The 16,524-nt window shown below is 46.4% G+C and overlaps 1 protein-coding gene across 1 annotated transcript in view; it reads right to left on the bottom strand.

Moving 5' to 3' along the window:
* LOC123747093 (cytochrome P450 6j1) overlaps positions 1-15,436 on the bottom strand; it is a 68,865-nt gene extending 53,429 nt beyond the window's left edge. Inside the window, exons 1-9 of the mRNA XM_045729125.2 lie at positions 15,285-15,436; positions 12,356-12,645; positions 9,117-9,278; positions 6,138-6,320; positions 4,312-4,458; positions 3,416-3,605; positions 1,280-1,436; positions 792-917; positions 210-412 (exon numbers count right to left, since the gene is read on the bottom strand). Of these exons, the coding sequence (XP_045585081.1) occupies positions 210-412; positions 792-917; positions 1,280-1,436; positions 3,416-3,605; positions 4,312-4,458; positions 6,138-6,320; positions 9,117-9,278; positions 12,356-12,645; positions 15,285-15,345 (1,519 nt within the window). The 5' untranslated portion in view covers positions 15,346-15,436. The remainder of the gene's footprint in view (positions 1-209; positions 413-791; positions 918-1,279; positions 1,437-3,415; positions 3,606-4,311; positions 4,459-6,137; positions 6,321-9,116; positions 9,279-12,355; positions 12,646-15,284) is intronic.
* Between the last annotated feature and the right edge of the window lie 1,088 nt (positions 15,437-16,524).

Genomic DNA, 16,524 nt, shown 5'->3' with positions numbered 1-16,524 from the left:
TTCTAATGTTAACCAAACCACACACTTGAAGGTGAAGAGACGACGACGTTTCGGTCCGTCCTTGACCATTCTCAAGTCGATTGTGAATCGACTTGATACTTGAGTCTCCTTAGACTTTGGTCTCCTTAGGAATGCTGTAAGGGTGAGGGGGGGGGTCGTGACAGCCCCCCAAACATACACGTAGACATACACCCACAGACAACACTCACCCACACAGCTGCGGGGGCCGGCGCCAAAAGGTAGGTAAGTGTAGGGTTGTATACGTGCCCGGGCATCACCCAGGAACCTGTGTGGGAGGAACTGTTGTGGTTGAGGCCAGTAGCGGGCGTCTCTGTGGAGGCACCACACTGGCACCAGGACGGTGGTGCCGGCCCTCACATCCACCTCCCGCCCTCCCTCGCTCCCACACAACCTGTCATGGACCAAGGCGGGAAACACACCTCCATCAAGGTTACAATCATAATAACCTACGAATATATGAACATAATTCGACCTCATTCCGGATAAACCTGTTAGGATTATCGAGGTCCCCTTGACCAACTAATGACCTTCCCAGAATAACTAATATAAACCAAACCAAAAACAAATAACTGATCCCTGAATCAATTTAGTAAAAGGGAGGGGAAACTATCAGGAAAGCGCCATTGCGACTATATATCACTGGGAAGGAGTCAGGAGATCTACCGACTACCCCAAGTGGTTGGGTCAATTTAGTAAAACCAAAAATACAAAATATTATATGGATGTGAAAAGATGAGTTGGAGGGAGGGTGGTGTGTGAGAGTGACATACTTGTAGTCCTTAGTACAGACTCTCTCGATGATGGGCGCGGCGGGGTACAGTCTGAGCACCTCGCTCACCACGGCGTCCAGGTACGGCAGCGCCATCACCTCGTCGTGCTCCACCTGCCCGGCGCCCCTGACAAATTGCACACTTAATTAATTCACGTTTCACCTCACTGTTTGGAGTCAGATTCACTAAAACACTTACGCAAGCACTTACGAACCTGTACATCTTTTCTCAATCTTCGGCGACTTTGTTTCCAATTATTAAACAGTTAATGAGCTCCGAAGCACCAGGAGGCTGTTTATAACAATAACAACAGTTGATTGGCAAGTTTTCATGATTGTAAACTGTTTAATAAATGTAACCAAAGCCGTCAAAAATTGAGGAAAGATGTACACGTTCGTAAGTGCTTGCATAACTACTTGGTGAATCTGCCCTCCTAGTTGTGTCTGTCATGTGGTAGGTATAAACAAAGTAGAGTGTTGTCAACATACCTGAGGAGAGCGAGAGCTATCTCCCTCCTGAGGGTGGCCTGGACGCGCGGGTGGTGGGCCAGCAGGTGCAGGGCCATGGCCAGGGTGTTGGCGGTGTTGTCGTACCCGGCTAGCAAGAACAGGATGGACTGTGCCGCCATAGTGTCATTGGACAACCCTGCAAGACACCTCGTACTCCTCAACCGTGTGGCGTCATGCAAGGTCGGCTGACCCCCACAGGTGTCTGTCCTCATACTAAGGACACACACTCACACACATTCAATGTCATATATATATATTATATATATATAATATGGCATTGCTAAAGTACACAAGCAGTTGAAGCGGGTGGGTGATGGCTGGGCAGTGGGACCCCGGGCCCTGGGCACGCCATACTTGCCTGAGGTGACTGTGGCGCCCCCTGGTGGTGGTGGTGGTGGTGGGGGGTAGGGCAGTGAGGGAGACTCCTGGCTCCCTCATCTATCACATATATATCATATATCAAATGTATACAGAATATTATTATTATATTTATAAAATATTATATTACAGAAAGTTAGACTTAACAATAGATTATGGCACCAACACTTTTCATAATGTACTTCAATGATATCAGTGATAACATCTCAAGCTTCTCCAGATTCCCACTCAAGAGTTTCACCTTGTAGTGGAGAGTGGCTCACACACACATGCCTCCCTGGGGTCAGTGAGGGCTGCCTCTCACCCCGTCCCTGCCCCCTATCTGGAAACTATGTGTACGCCCCCCCCCCCCCCTCAAGACTTGTGATGAGGGGGGGGGCTCAGGTACGGCTCCCTGGGACCCGTGGAGGTGCCTCGGCCTCTCTGGGCGATCTGTGTGTGAAATTAAATAAACGTAGAGTCCCTGTTCCGGTCATGAGAGCACCCGCTGGAAGGATGGTCCGTGCAGGGGCTGAGTGCCCAGACTGGGTCGAAGGGAGAAAGAGGTCTTTGCACCAGTGCCTTCTTTGGCCACTCTAAGTGATCTTCCCTGTTCCCCTCCAACTTCCTTGGCAGGAGTGAGCCCCAAGCCCCAGGGGTGACTGCCTCGTCACCTGGAGTGGTTCCTTCTGTCACTGTGACAGCTGCGTCTTTTTATCCCCCCGTCTTTAATGGGGGGACGACGGCGCTGTGTATCTCTACCCTAGGCGAGACGCCACGCCTGCTGCCTTAGCTTTTTCTCAGATATGATTTATGCCGGTGCGACCAGATCAGATCCTAACAGATCTGATTTGCCTCACCCTTGAGCCCTCTTTCTTATTTTCCCATCTTATTGGACGCTGCCCTCTGCTCCATTCCTTGCTATACCTCCGTGACATATGGAAATATGCTCCCTTTTGAAATTCGGACTGTACTCTGGCTGTATGTTGTAAGCGTGTGACCTGGAAAAGACACCGGTGCCATGAGACACGTGATTTTTTTCGGAAGACGAGAGAAGTAGACCATAGAACCATCCATACAGGTAAAGTTGGACATGTAATGTCTCGACCATTTTGTTGACACCTCTCTCTCTCAGATCTAGTGGAAAGTAGGTAAGAGTGTAGGTAAACTTGTTCCAGACATTTCGCCTGTCCTCCATCTCCGTGGTTCTATTACAGCAGATCCGGTGGTGGTCGCGAATGAACTGAGTTCGCATTTTTCTTCGCACTTCTACTCCATTGCCTGCCCGCGGAGACTGACATCTTCACGACAGAACTTTGTGCAATTTTGTATTCACTTTATCAACGCTTTCCGACGTCAACGTTCCTTTGTCATCGTGGTTGACACTGGGCACCCTCGTGGCCCAGGAGACCTTTAACCATATGCATCCTTTGGTGGTCGAACTCCAATATTGGCTGTTTCTTATCTCCAGCAGATTTAAGACCGCTGAGTTTTGCTGGGTTCCTAGTCATGCTGGTATTACCTTAAATGAACGTGCCGACACTGCCGCTAAGGAAGCTATCTGCACTTATCCTCTTTCCAAAAAAAGTTATTTTTTATTAAGATTTCTTCAAAGTCATTCATTCCTGAATCTGAGACCGCTGGTAGGGTCGTTGATCTGACATTACGGGTAACAAACTAGACCTCTTGGCCCTCCTCCTACCACTGTACGGTTGGAACACCAGGTTTGGTGTTGCCAGCAAGAAGCCTACACTATACCTGGTCTGCCTTTGCTGGTAGACTCCATGAGCAGGTCGAGGAAGTCGCCCCGTCGCTGGCCCGTCTCCTGGCGCCTGTTGATGGTGTGGGTCGCCACCTTTATGAAGAACTCGAACTCGGGGCTGACGAACTGGAGGCCGAGACTATGAGCCACCTGGGCCACTCGGGGAGCCATCGCCAGGGTCAGCATCTGGGGAACACAACCACCACTAAGGTAACTATCTCTCCCTTCAAGTTGTTACTTCCACCTTGCACAGTGGCCAGGGTATATCGACTCACAATTGGTTACTCCCGGGTTCGGTACCCGGGGATGGCGAGACCTGACACCCGTCGCCGATGCTCATCAAGCAGTAAATGGATCCCCTGGATTGTATGAGCTGTTGTGGGTTGCACCCTGTGGAAGGTGACTCCCCTGGCTAGGGAACGTTGGTAAGCCTAACATTATTCCTGTCCCTCACAATGGTCAGCTGATTATTGTTATACATGATGCTTAATGCTATTTATACTTCTAATTCATTCTTATGTTATTATTATTCATACTTGTCAGTGTTATTCATGCGTATGTTATTGTTATTCACGTGTGAACTATTATTCGTTTCTATTACTTATTTTAATACTAACTGAAGTTATTTTTACATACAATTGATGAGGCACAAAAGTGACTATGGAGAGTAGGCCTATTAGGTGAGGAGGCCAAGGTCACGTGATCTGACATGAAGACATTGAGCGAGCTAACAGTCTAATTGATTGTTAGTGACTTGATGTTGCCTGGTGCGGCCTCGGGGTAACCTAGTGTTACTTGGTGTACCCCCAGGGGTGACACTGAGTTATCTGGAGTGACCTAGTGTGACCTAGTGTTACTGAGTGCGCCCTAGGATGAGGTAGCAGTGACTGACCTTGAGCGCCCTGGTGGGAGAGAGCTGGAAGATCTTGGCAGCCATGATGGGGAAGGCGGCTGCCTCTCTGGTGAGAGCATCACACTCTATGCCGAAGGCGCAGGAGGCGATGGTGTCCATCGTATACCGGCCACACAGTTGACGTACCTGAGCCCCGGAGGGCAACATGGCAAGGAGACGTCAGCCCGAGCTTTTGTACTGTGTGGTCTACCGAGCTGGAGTTGGTCTACCGGGATGTTAACACTATAAAATGTGGTCTACTGGGATGTTTACACTATAAAATGTGGTCTACTGGGATATTTACACTATAGAATGTGGTCTACCGGGATATTTACACTATAGAATGTGGTCTACCGGATATTTACACTATAGAATGCAGTCTACTGCGATGTTTACACTATAGCGTGTGATCTCATTATAACACAGGGTACCTCACGACCCCGACCTCCCAACAGCTGCGGGTGCAAAATTATCTTACGTTATCTTGCGGGTGCAAAATGGGGGAATCTTTTAAGAACAGTATCTATATTTGATAAATAGTGTTTTCTTAACTCAAACAATGTGGGGTTTATTATTCTACACACATTTCTAAAGTCTCTCAGGTGTTCACATTCACGTAGATAGTGGTCAAGGCGGTGTCCGTCACAGTTTCTGCTGACACACAGACCTGCTCCAGTCACTACTCCCAGTTACTGTGACTTCTATCCTCTGTTGTTTTAGATTCAGCTACTCAGAACAAAAGTTGCAAGTAGCACGGGCTATGGTGAGCCCGTAGTGGACTTACCTGGCACAGGAGCGGGGCTGTCCTTCTATCCTCATACCCCGGGGTTTATATCCCCGAAACTTCTCCAGCTAGTGTCAACTGGTAGTTTTTAGCGTCTTCCCAACTACAAGTTAATGGCGTGTTGTTTAGCGACTTGTACTGTCAGCTCCCCGAGTGCATCTTATCTATCTCGTTAACAACTTCACACAAACATTCCACTTGGCATTCTATAGGAATTTCAATTACCGTTGTTTGACATGACTCTTAACTAATGGCCAGTGAGGTCAACCTCCTGAACCCTTACTCATACTAGCTAGGAAGACGAAGATGATGATGATGATGATGATGAAGGGGGAGAGAGAGAGAGAGAGAGAGAGAGAGAGAGAGAGAGAGAGAGAGAGAGAGAGAGAGAGAGAGAGAGAGAGAGAGAGAGAGAGAGAGAGAGAGAGAGAGAGAGAGAGAGGACACTAGAGTTAGTGGCCTTCAGGTAAATCAAGTAAATCGGGTTTAGAGATCTGTTAGACATCATATAGTTCAGTGATTTATGGATCGATCAACAAGAGAAGATGATTGTAGTGCTTGTACAGTGCCAGCCAGCATACATATATTTATGTCCCTCCTACACCTCAACGCCATCTACAGTTTTAACAGTAGATATACTTGGGGTAAATTTAGGTTAGGAATCATTGCATTAGTCAACCAGCAGCGGGAAAAGTGAGTTCCAAGAGCTAAAGCTCGATCCACCAAATTTTGCCTACCGCTGAAAATGCAGCACAAAACCAAGGCCAACCTGACCTTACCTACTGTAACCTGACCTTATGTAGATTAACTGATCAAAAAGAGTTGTGTTAGCGGTGTAGTCGTCGCCCGTTTTCCAATACGCTCCATAATGTAGACTTTGAGAGGAGAGGACTTGTCTCTACAGGTCTCTGGGTGGTTGTAAGGAGTCGCCTCTAAACAGTCTAAGGATCCATGGGTGGTTGTAAGGACTCACTTCTACGAGTCCAAAGGGGGGTTGCAAGGACTCACCTCAACGGGTCCACTGAGGGTTGCAAGGACTCACCTCTACGGGTCCATGGGTGGCTGTAAGTGTGGCCACACGCAGGAAGTCTTGTGCCCGACACTGTAGGAGGGGGTAGAGGCGGCGGGTCTTGGTGGCGGTGAAGGCTGGGGACACCACACTACGGACCATCCTCCAGTGGCTGCCCCGAGCGTTCGTCAGCATGTCGTTCGCAACCGGATTCACCTATTCACAAATACATAAAAAAATTAATGTGTGAATTTCAGTAAATCATTTTCAGCAATGTTCAATACAAAACAGTTAACCCCGTCTCGTCTCTGTGTGCCAAGTTTTCATCATTATTTTCTTGAAGAGAAGTTTGAAATGAGAATTACAAAACTGAGTAAAATGTCCATTTGTTTTTGAGCGGCGTGAATGTATGGCGGGGTTGACACCAACGTGAGAACAAGTGAAACATAAGCAGGCGAAGAGTCACAATAACGTGGCTAAAGTATGTTGACCAGATCACACACTAGAAGGTGAAGGGACGATGACGTTTCGGTCCGTCCTGGACCTATTCTCAAGTCGATTGTGAATGATCGACTTGAGAATGGTCCAGGACGGACCGAAGCGTCGTCGTCCCTTCACCTTCTGGTGTGTGGTCTGGTCAACAAGTGAAACATAAGCCGCTACATCTCCCGTGTAACAGTACATAAACAACAAGACAAAAATCATCAACTTCGTCAGCATATTTTATCTGTATTTCATATGAATATCTAATCTTAAGATGAGTGTTTTTCCTTGCTTTTTATGACCAGTTACGAGTGTGAAGTTCTATTTTCCACTCTGACCAAGTTACACACACACACCAAACACAGTGTTGACCTGACAGTTATACACCAAGGCCCAGGTCACAGTGTTGACCTGGGCCAGATTCACGAAGCAGTTACGCAAGTACTTACGAACGTGTACATCTTTTCTCAATCTTTGGCGGCTTTGTTTACAATTATTAGACAGTTAATGAGCTCCGAAGCACCTGGAGGCTATTTATAACAATAACAATAGTTGATTGGCAAGTTTTTATGCATGTAAACTGTTTAATAATTGTAAACAAAGCCGCCAAAGATTGAGAAAAGATGTACACGTTCGTAAGTACTTGCGTAACTGCTTCGTGAATCTGGCGCCTGACAGTTAAGAGACAATACGCGTGTAGCACTATCATGGTGTGAACCAGCTGGCCCGCGACTCCTCAAGCATTTACACAATAACTTAAAAAACCTGTACATCTTTCCTCCATGCCGACTGTGTTTACATTTAATAAAGTTTGTGAAACTTGACCCCCCATGGTTGTGAAGGTGGTCTTAGGTATAACAGCCTCGGTAGGGTTAGTATAACAGACTAGGGCCGTCACCGTATATTACATGTTACACACTGTCAGGTTAGGGCCGTGATAGTATGTTGCATGTCGACTAGTGTGACGATATCAACGCTTTCCATGGAGTGAGGTGTGGCGATATCGACGCCATCTATGGACCTACACTTAAACTCCAAGGCATTATTTGTGACGAGGACAACGCCATCTCTTGCCGGAGGTGTGGCAAGTTCAGCGCCATCTGTGAAAGTCTCCTGTTCGTACCTCAGTTAGGAGGTGAGGTCGATGATGAAGACCTCTAGTGAGTAAAGTAACTATAGCAATGCCATCTTGGGCAGCCCAGGGGCCAGATTCACGAAGCAGTTACGCAACTACATACGAACGTGTACATCTTTCCTCAATCTTTGACGGCTTTGGTTACATTTATTAAACAGTTTACAAGCATGAAAACTTGCCAATCAACTGTTGTTATTGTTATAAACAGTCACCTGTGTGCTTCGGAGCTCATTAACTGTTTAATAATTGTAAACAAAGCAGCCAAAGATTGCGAAAAGATGTACAGGTTCATAAGTGCTTGCGTAACTGCTTCGTGAATCTAGCCCCAGAATTCCTGACTTGTTCCTGGGAGGACAAGTGGCGGCCGTCGGTAGAAGACAGTATGTTGGCTGTTGCTTGTGTAGTGGTATTGTCTGGACCGACGCACCCGGTATTTGGCCACGAGGAGTTACAACACGACAGTATTGGCCATCAACCTGAGAAGTTCTGCTAGTATGTAGTCAAACTTCTGCCGGGGTGTTAGTGGAGACCCCTGCACGAATTACTTGTGACCCATATCAGCGTGTTGCTGAAGACCTCTGCCAGCGTTTTTCTGGAGAGCAGATGTGGGGTATTGGGACATCGTGACGATATGGTATGTGGTCTGGCCCACGTTGAGGAAGGTGAACTCGCCGGTGATGCCCACTGAACGTGGACGACGTATACTTGAAGATAGTGAACTCGCCAGGATTTGAAGAACACTGCAGATGTATTAAGTCTTCTGGGAGAAAGAGACACTATACATATGTGTAGTAATAGACAATAATAATACTGGTGAAGGTGTTATTTAGGTCTTGTTTACCCACCTTTATTCCTTGCACAATTACTTGCCACCGCCAATTCTTGATAACTTACCACTGACTAGGGCTGGATCATAGAAGAAGAGGCTCTATGGCCCCATAAGCAGAAGCAATCCGGTTACTGTCTCCAGTGGGCCGTAACACTGCCAATGTCAGACTTGGGTCGTGACGATATATGTCGACAGTGACAGACTACAGTCGTGATAGTATGTTACATGTCAGACAGTGATTGACTAGGGTCGTGACGGTATATTACATGGCTGATAGTGTCAGACTTGGGTCGTGACGATATATGTCAACAGTGACAGACTAGGATGTGACGGTATTATATAACAGCGTCACTAGGGGGTCGTGACGGTATTTGATACGATCTAACTCGTCGCGAGAATAATTGTGAAGAACGTAGTCATGTGTACAACAACAGTTTACATTAGTTTACCAAGTGGCAACACCAGAGGAACAAGAGGGAAGGAAGAGGCGACCTACCTTCGCCAGGTCGTTAGTTTACCAAGTGGCAACACCAGAGGAACAAGAGGGAAGGAAGAGGCGACCTACCTTCGCCAGGTCGAATGTTCTGCGGTCAGCGAAGTGATTGAAGTCCCTGACGAGGATGCTCTTGATGGTGTCCGGGTTGCCCACCACCAGGCCGGGCTTGAGGAAGTCATAGAAGCCACACACGTCCCGTCCATCATATTGCTCGTACACCTCCTCGAAGAACTGGCAGGGCGGGGGAGGGGAGGCATCATGGAAGGTTTATATTCCATACGAATTGGTGCAGAAAGACACAGCTGAATAATGTGTAGTATGTGTTATTTAGGTCTGTACGTGGAGGTTGAAGCTCGGTGTGTGGGCGTCAGACTTTCTTGCCTATTGGGCTTTTCTCTTGTAAATTGAGTATCTTTTGTTTGTGACGCTTTCTACCAATTGTGTTCCATTTGGGGTGTTCCTGAGAGTGACCTGACCCAACCATGCTAGAAAATCTTGCCCATTAACATGAAGTTCTAAATGAACAATAATAGAAAGTAAATTCTAACATAATATTACTATTTTATTATCTTTATTTTATCATCTACGTACAGCGACCCGGGTACATTCTCGTGACCACTTCGGGGAGCGGTAATCGTATATATAAATACATGAAAAGTGACTTTTACCCTTGCACTCATTATCAGTGTTTGGTGCGTTGGTGAAGTGGTGGTGTCTGACCACCAGCCATACACTTGGTAACGCAACCCGTCTACATCTCTCTTATCTCCCTGGCTGGCGTTATCTCCTGCTATCTCTCAGAGCGGCACCTCACCACCTGCTGGGTCAGTGAGTCTCTACTCTAGGGCAGGTAATTACCGTCTTCAGAGATAGATTGTATTCCCTCTCAATGTCGAGGGGGGGGGGGGGTGAAGGGTGCTGTGACGTCGCCAGGAGTGTAGTGGACCTAAACGTACCTAACACTACGTTTATCTGACGTTCTTTATCGAACACTGCTTCAACCTATCAGCTCTTCGTGTCCCGCCTGCTGCCCTTGTTGTATCTGCTGCCTTTTACCTTAACTATCGTGCTGTTCGAATATTTTGTCGAATATGTACAAAACTTGTGGATGGAGGTGGCTTCCACAACCTCTTCATCCAGTGCATTCCACTTGTTGACCGCCCGTTGACTTATCTCTCTTTGATTAATGTTTGTTCCAGTTTCGTCGCCTAAACTCCCAGGGAAGTGTACCCGTTGTGGGGTGTACTCTAGGTACACATCCCCGAGTGTACTAATGTGTTCTAGGAGACTGACAATGTGGGAGTGAGTGTGCAGGGGTCAATGCAGTATACAAGCAAACTTTATCATGGGTTACACTCTGGGACCAAAAGGTAAACACTGAAGACGAGACACACAGACACATGCAGACCTGGAGGGGAAGCTATGAAGAAGGAAGGTAGAGTCAGCTCATGCCACAGTCCGTACCCATGACTCATGCCACAGTCCGTACCCATGACTCATGCCACAGTCCATACCCATGACTCATGCCACAGTCCGTACCCATGACTCATGCCAGCAGTCCATACCCATGACTCATGCCACAGTCCGTACCCATGACTCATGCCACAGTCCGTACCCCTAACTCATGCCACAGTCCGTACCCCTGACTCATGCCACAGTCCGTACCCATGACTCATGCCACAGTCCGTACCCCTGACTCATGCCACAGTCCGTACCCCTGACTCATGCCACAGTCCGTACCCCTGACTCATGCCACAGTCAACGAGGGACTGCAGGTAAACATTAGCTATAATGCCATACTCGCTACTCTTTCATATAAATTTTTATTCAAATTGGAAACTAATATTAGTCAAAACAATGTTTAGAAGAGAAGAAAGAGTTAGAGCTAGAGTGAAAGCACGGAACGGGGGACAGACAACAGAAATCACAATAGCGTGATGTATCAAATGAACAAATCCACAAAGGCCATGATGAGGGTTCGAACCTACGTCCGGGATGTTCCCAGCTGCGCCTTAGTGGTATAAATGGAACGGGGACACACACACACACGCACACGGGAGACATCTCCCGTCACGCAGGGTGCAGTCGCACCTCCACAGATCTCCAGTATCAGCTCTTGATACTGGTAATGGCTCAAAAGGGCCACCACTTACGGGCTATTCATCCCCGTGCCACCTTTTGGGTGGCTTAATCTTTATCAATCAATCAATCACACATGCACGCACGCACGCGCGCGGCAGTGATGGAGACATGAAGGAGAGACAATAAAGAGTAAGTGGTAGTAGTGCCGAGGACACAGAAGGTAATCATTTCTAGCAGGTGTGGTCTGGGGAGATATTTTCCAATGTGGCCGCCAAGATGGCCGCCAAGATGGCCGCCAAGCCTAATGTGACAAGTATCGACAAATGGACCGTATCTATGGGAAGGCTGCTTCTAGCTTCACACCAGAGGACCACAATTATTCACAACTACTTTTGTTTTACACTCCATGAAAAGGTCGTATGAAAAGGCCATTTACACTCCATGAAAAGTATCGTCGAGGAAGGGACCAGCTGAGAGTAGAAGAGACTCGATAGCAGCAACCTGTCCTCTTACAAATTACGTCTGAATTTGGCAGTGTGTACGCAGGGTTACCTTCGACAAGCCGCCGGCTTCCTGTCCTCGTCGAGGCCACTAGTGCTAGTGGCCCTCGGGTAAATTCAAATAAATTTTAAATAGAATCTCACATAAAAGTAGCATATAATCTGAAACATATAAAAAGTAATTATTACAGAGTTCACAATTATTATTATAGCGTACAAAACTGTTCTGAACAATTTTAGGTCTTGACAATTTTCATCTTGAACTATTTCCCAATACTACTAGAATGGGGCTTGGCGGCCATCTTGGCGGCCATGTTGGAAAACATCTCCCCTCACCAGAATGGTACACTCAAGGCAAAAATTATCTTCCGTAGGAAAGAAAACATTTTGAGAAGAGAAGAACAGTCAGGACACTTCCAAGAGTCACTCCTCTGTAGTGCCTGGAACCTGAGAGAGAGAGAGAGAGAGAGAGAGAGAGAGAGAGAGAGAGAGAGAGAGAGAGAGAGAGAGAGAGAGAGAGAGAGAGAGAGAGAGAGAGAGAGAGAGAGAGAGAGAGAGAGAGAGAGAGAGAGAGAGAGAGAGAGAGAGAGAGAGAGAGAGAGAGAGAGAGAGAGAGAGAGAGAGAGAGAGAGAGAGAGAGAGAGAGAGAGAGAGAGACAGACAGACAGACAGACAGAGAGAGAGAGAGAGAGAGACAGATAGGTAGGTGGTAGGTGGTGTTGAGACCTGGGTGAAGGGTTGAGAGAGGCCGAGGCGTCGCAGGGTGTGGCCGACGAGGAGTGTGGCAGGGGGGCAGGGCATGCCCCTGGCCGCCCAGTACCCATGTTGTCCCTGCAGGTGGCGCACCAGCAGGAGGCATGACGCCGTCACCAGGAGCACCGTCACCAGGGGCCCGCTGCACGCCCACACCACGGAGGAGGAGCAGATACTGTTGCTCCAGGAGGACCAGGTGGAGGTTGCCGGGAGTGGCAGCGTCTCCTTCATGCCATACACGTCTGCCATGGCGAGCCTCACACCTGTTGACCACACATGTCTATGTCTTAACTCACACAGTAGTCCAGTCACCTCTTTATTTAGTCCTCACCCATATACTCCTAATTTTGATTAACTGTGTGTGTGTGTATTTCTTATGTAACTAAAATACACCCAGTGACAGACATACACACGGTATATATGGAACACTTGTATTTGTCTCAAGATTACCCCCCCCCCCCTTCCTCTTCTGCCCCCTTTCCATTTTCCATCTACGTCTCATCTTCCCCCCATTCCGTGTCCACTCTTTTCTGCTACAATATCATTGATCTTAACACTATAAAAACATTTCACTCTCCCCATCTCTTCTACCCGTCCCTTCCCCCCCCCCTCCCTCCTTCACTTCCAGCTCTTTCTCCACTCAATACTTTTCCTCCTCCCCCCCCCCCTTTCATCTCCCTTTTTTTGTAAGAAAATTACTTAACAAAATGCTCAGTTCCTGGCCGTGATCTCTAATGGGAGAGGCTGCAGCGTTGTTCAGGAGGCAGACCAGGGTCCAGATTCACGAAGCAGTTACGCAAGAACTTACGAACCTGTACATCTTTTCTCAATCTTTGGCAGCTTTATTTATAATTATTAAACAGTCAATGACCTCCGGAGCACCAGGAGGCTGTTTATAACAATAACAACAGTTGATTGGGAAGTTTTCATACTTGTAAACTGTTTAATAAATATAACCAAAGCCGTCAAAGATTGAGGAAAGATATGTACACGTTCGTAAGTACTTGCGTAACTGCTTCGTGAATCTGGCCCCAGCACGGTAAGAGAGGCGTAACTATGTGTTGACAAATACGTGTATAAAGTTTGGTGCAGTTTCCCCACTGTGGCCACCCAGGTCTCGCCACATTAATTAGGCCTCCGAGGAGTACCTACACAATTAATAATGTATTGGTGTTCGATGAACGTAACAAGTAATTTGACCTCCACTGCTAGTGATTCATGAATCCAGAAATTCTGTTTTGAAGTTATCAAATTGATAATTAATTTACATATTTGTATATTTAGAATTAAAATAAATAACAAACATTTCCCCACAACCGTTCATAGAAAATCTGAACTGGAGCTTTGCGATGTGCAATAATGAGCAGGTTTAAGTCTGAGGGGAAAATGTCTATTCAAAGCTTCTCAAAACTGGACAGAATGGGGGAACATTTTCTCCGACAATGGGAGCCCCATTATGTGGTTTAGGGTTGGCGGGAATGACGCTGGCAGGGATCGCAGCGAGGAACTGATAACCAGATTCACGTTAACACTAGATATGATTAGGAAAAGGGAGGGGTTACTGTCGTATGTGTTCTCCCCAAGGCTCGGTGGTGGCCGGCGAGTGGATGTCAGGAGCAAATGGTGTAAATTACCGATGTAAAAGGCATTGTGCGGATAGTGCAATGCCATTTATCAACGACTGGGCTCGTTCAGTGGTAGGAGGTCGCCGTACACGAGGGACGGGGTGCACCCATCAAGGGTTGCTTGTTGTTATAGATTCAGCTACTCGGAATAAGTTCCAAGTAGCATGGGCTATGGTGAGCCCGTAACTTACCTGACACAGGAGCGGAGCAAGAAGCACGGGCTATGGTTAGCCTCGTGGACGGGAGATGTTTCTCGCGCCATCAAGAGATGGAGTGGCAGATATAGAGGACTTGTTAGAAGTAATCATGACCTTAAACTGTCAGAGACTACAGGTCTGGGAATGTGAACGGACACAATATCAACGTTGCACGGCGTATTAAAGACACACAATGTAAAAACAGAAGCGAAGTGCGCATGGATTGCAAAAAAATGGCATACACCGTTCGGCATACAATAGACTGACGCTTGACAAATCAATATTATATGAACTATAGGAACATGAGATATAACATGGATAACATTGAGCACTCGTGAGCACACAGAAGCGTCCATCTAGGAGCGCTTACCCACACAAACCTAAATGTAGACTAAAGATCATCTACCTAATTACCGGCTATATGTATCTTCACGAAGGCACAAGAGGCGTAAGAGGTAGATGAAAGATATTTGTGAAGGACCTAAAATGTAGTACTAAACAAGAGATAAAGACCCAAGGACTATATGGAAAATATTTGGATTGTAGCTGAGACTAATGAAAAGCTACTAAGTTGGATAGCATATAGGCTTCCCCGAGACCTTGAGTAAGTGGGAGGCAGAATCATGAATCAAACTGCAGGAACCTCAAGAACCAGCAGTAACTTGAGGAGTGACGCTGGCAACTTCACCTAGAAGGTTTCCTAGCTGAATGTTGCAAGTAAGTAATTACCAAAAGAAGGCACCAAGCCGGGTATGACTGAAGTAATGATGATGTGTGTGAACGGAACTTGAACCTTGAGACGTTTCATCTTGGTTACTCTTTGGCAAATGGTATTTGTTTGTGATACCGAGAAGCCTTACACAGACACTCCGTTGTTCACATTATAATTTTCTTATTATCTTAAATACATGAACGATTTTGTTTTTGTTCAATGAATAGTTACTTCAAACCGTGAGGCTATATACCCCGGGCTAGGCTTCTACAGGCGCCGCTCCACTGCTAATGTGGACAGCTGTGTATATATGTGAGTGTGCGTGCACATGTTAACATGTGTCGACGGTCAAGGTGTGGGGCACCAACCTGGTTGGGAGTGTTGGAGACGAGGCTGTTGGTCAGCCGGTAGCGTCACCAAGACTAACATGGGCGGCCAAGAGTAACCCTGCCTGTGGTGTGGCCTTGTGCCGTCAGTCACCCTCCTCACTAGCCTTGGTGACCCCGTACTCGTCTCTCACTCACTACCGGCAAAGTTTTGATATTTCCCCTACCACAGACGTGGCCACATATTTACCATGCTAATACATCTTCTGTCCTCCATGGACGGGGTTAGAGATCTGTTAAACATATAGTTCAGCGATTTACTGAATGAACAATCACAGAAGGTGATTGTAGTACATTTAAAATACTAATTTAACCCTACATACATAAAAACATAAATATACAGATTTACGTCTGTCCTACATAAACAGTGTTCGATGTGTCTTTTTAGAGTGTCATTAATGTGCGTTTACAAAGGTGAAATGCAAATCTGACCAGCTTCCACATATCCTGTACACACACACACACATACACACATATATATATATATATATATATATATATATATATATATATATATATATATATATATATATATATATATATATATATATATATATATATTGTGTGTATGTATGTATATGTATACATGTTAAAGCTGGTCAGATTTGCATTTCACCGTTGTAAACGCACATTAATGAGATAGTACTCATTAATGTGCGTTTACAAAAATAGATTTTTTGAGATAGTACTCACTATCTTAATCACTGTAAACCGAGTGATTTCAATTTATTGTTTTCAAGTAAATCATGAAAGTGCGTGGATAAATAGTGAAAGTAAGTGCCTACTTTACAGAAAACACATCCGTGATTTCATTTCAAACTTCAAGAAAATCGCACGTAAGGGTTGTGTTACAGGTCGATATTCCTTTAAGTTTTTAACTTAGCCCAGCACTGTCAGCCTATGTATGTTCCACACCCAAGATCATTTCCCCTGCAAAGTTGCGTAAGGCTTGCCCCAAGCGTCTGGCCCCGAAACCCGGAAGTCAAACCTTCTCTCCTATAGTCTGAGGCCAGACAAGGGAGAGGGGGAAAGTGGGAGCAGGAGGGGGAAGAAGTGAGGATACGAGGAGAGGGCATAAAAAAAGAGGGGTGAATAGGGTAGGGAGACAGACAGACTATCCCGGGCACTGCCGAGTACCCCTTCTAATATATATATGAGAGAATGTATGTTTGTTGGAGACAGACGGGCAAAACATCCATCCATCCATCTATCCAGACCAGGC

The sequence above is a fragment of the Procambarus clarkii genome, chromosome 87 (assembly GCF_040958095.1).
Source record: "Procambarus clarkii isolate CNS0578487 chromosome 87, FALCON_Pclarkii_2.0, whole genome shotgun sequence".
NCBI classification, from domain to species: domain Eukaryota; kingdom Metazoa; phylum Arthropoda; class Malacostraca; order Decapoda; family Cambaridae; genus Procambarus; species Procambarus clarkii.
The sequence above is the reverse complement of the archived record's forward strand: the minus strand, read 5'-3'. Positions and strand labels throughout refer to the sequence as shown.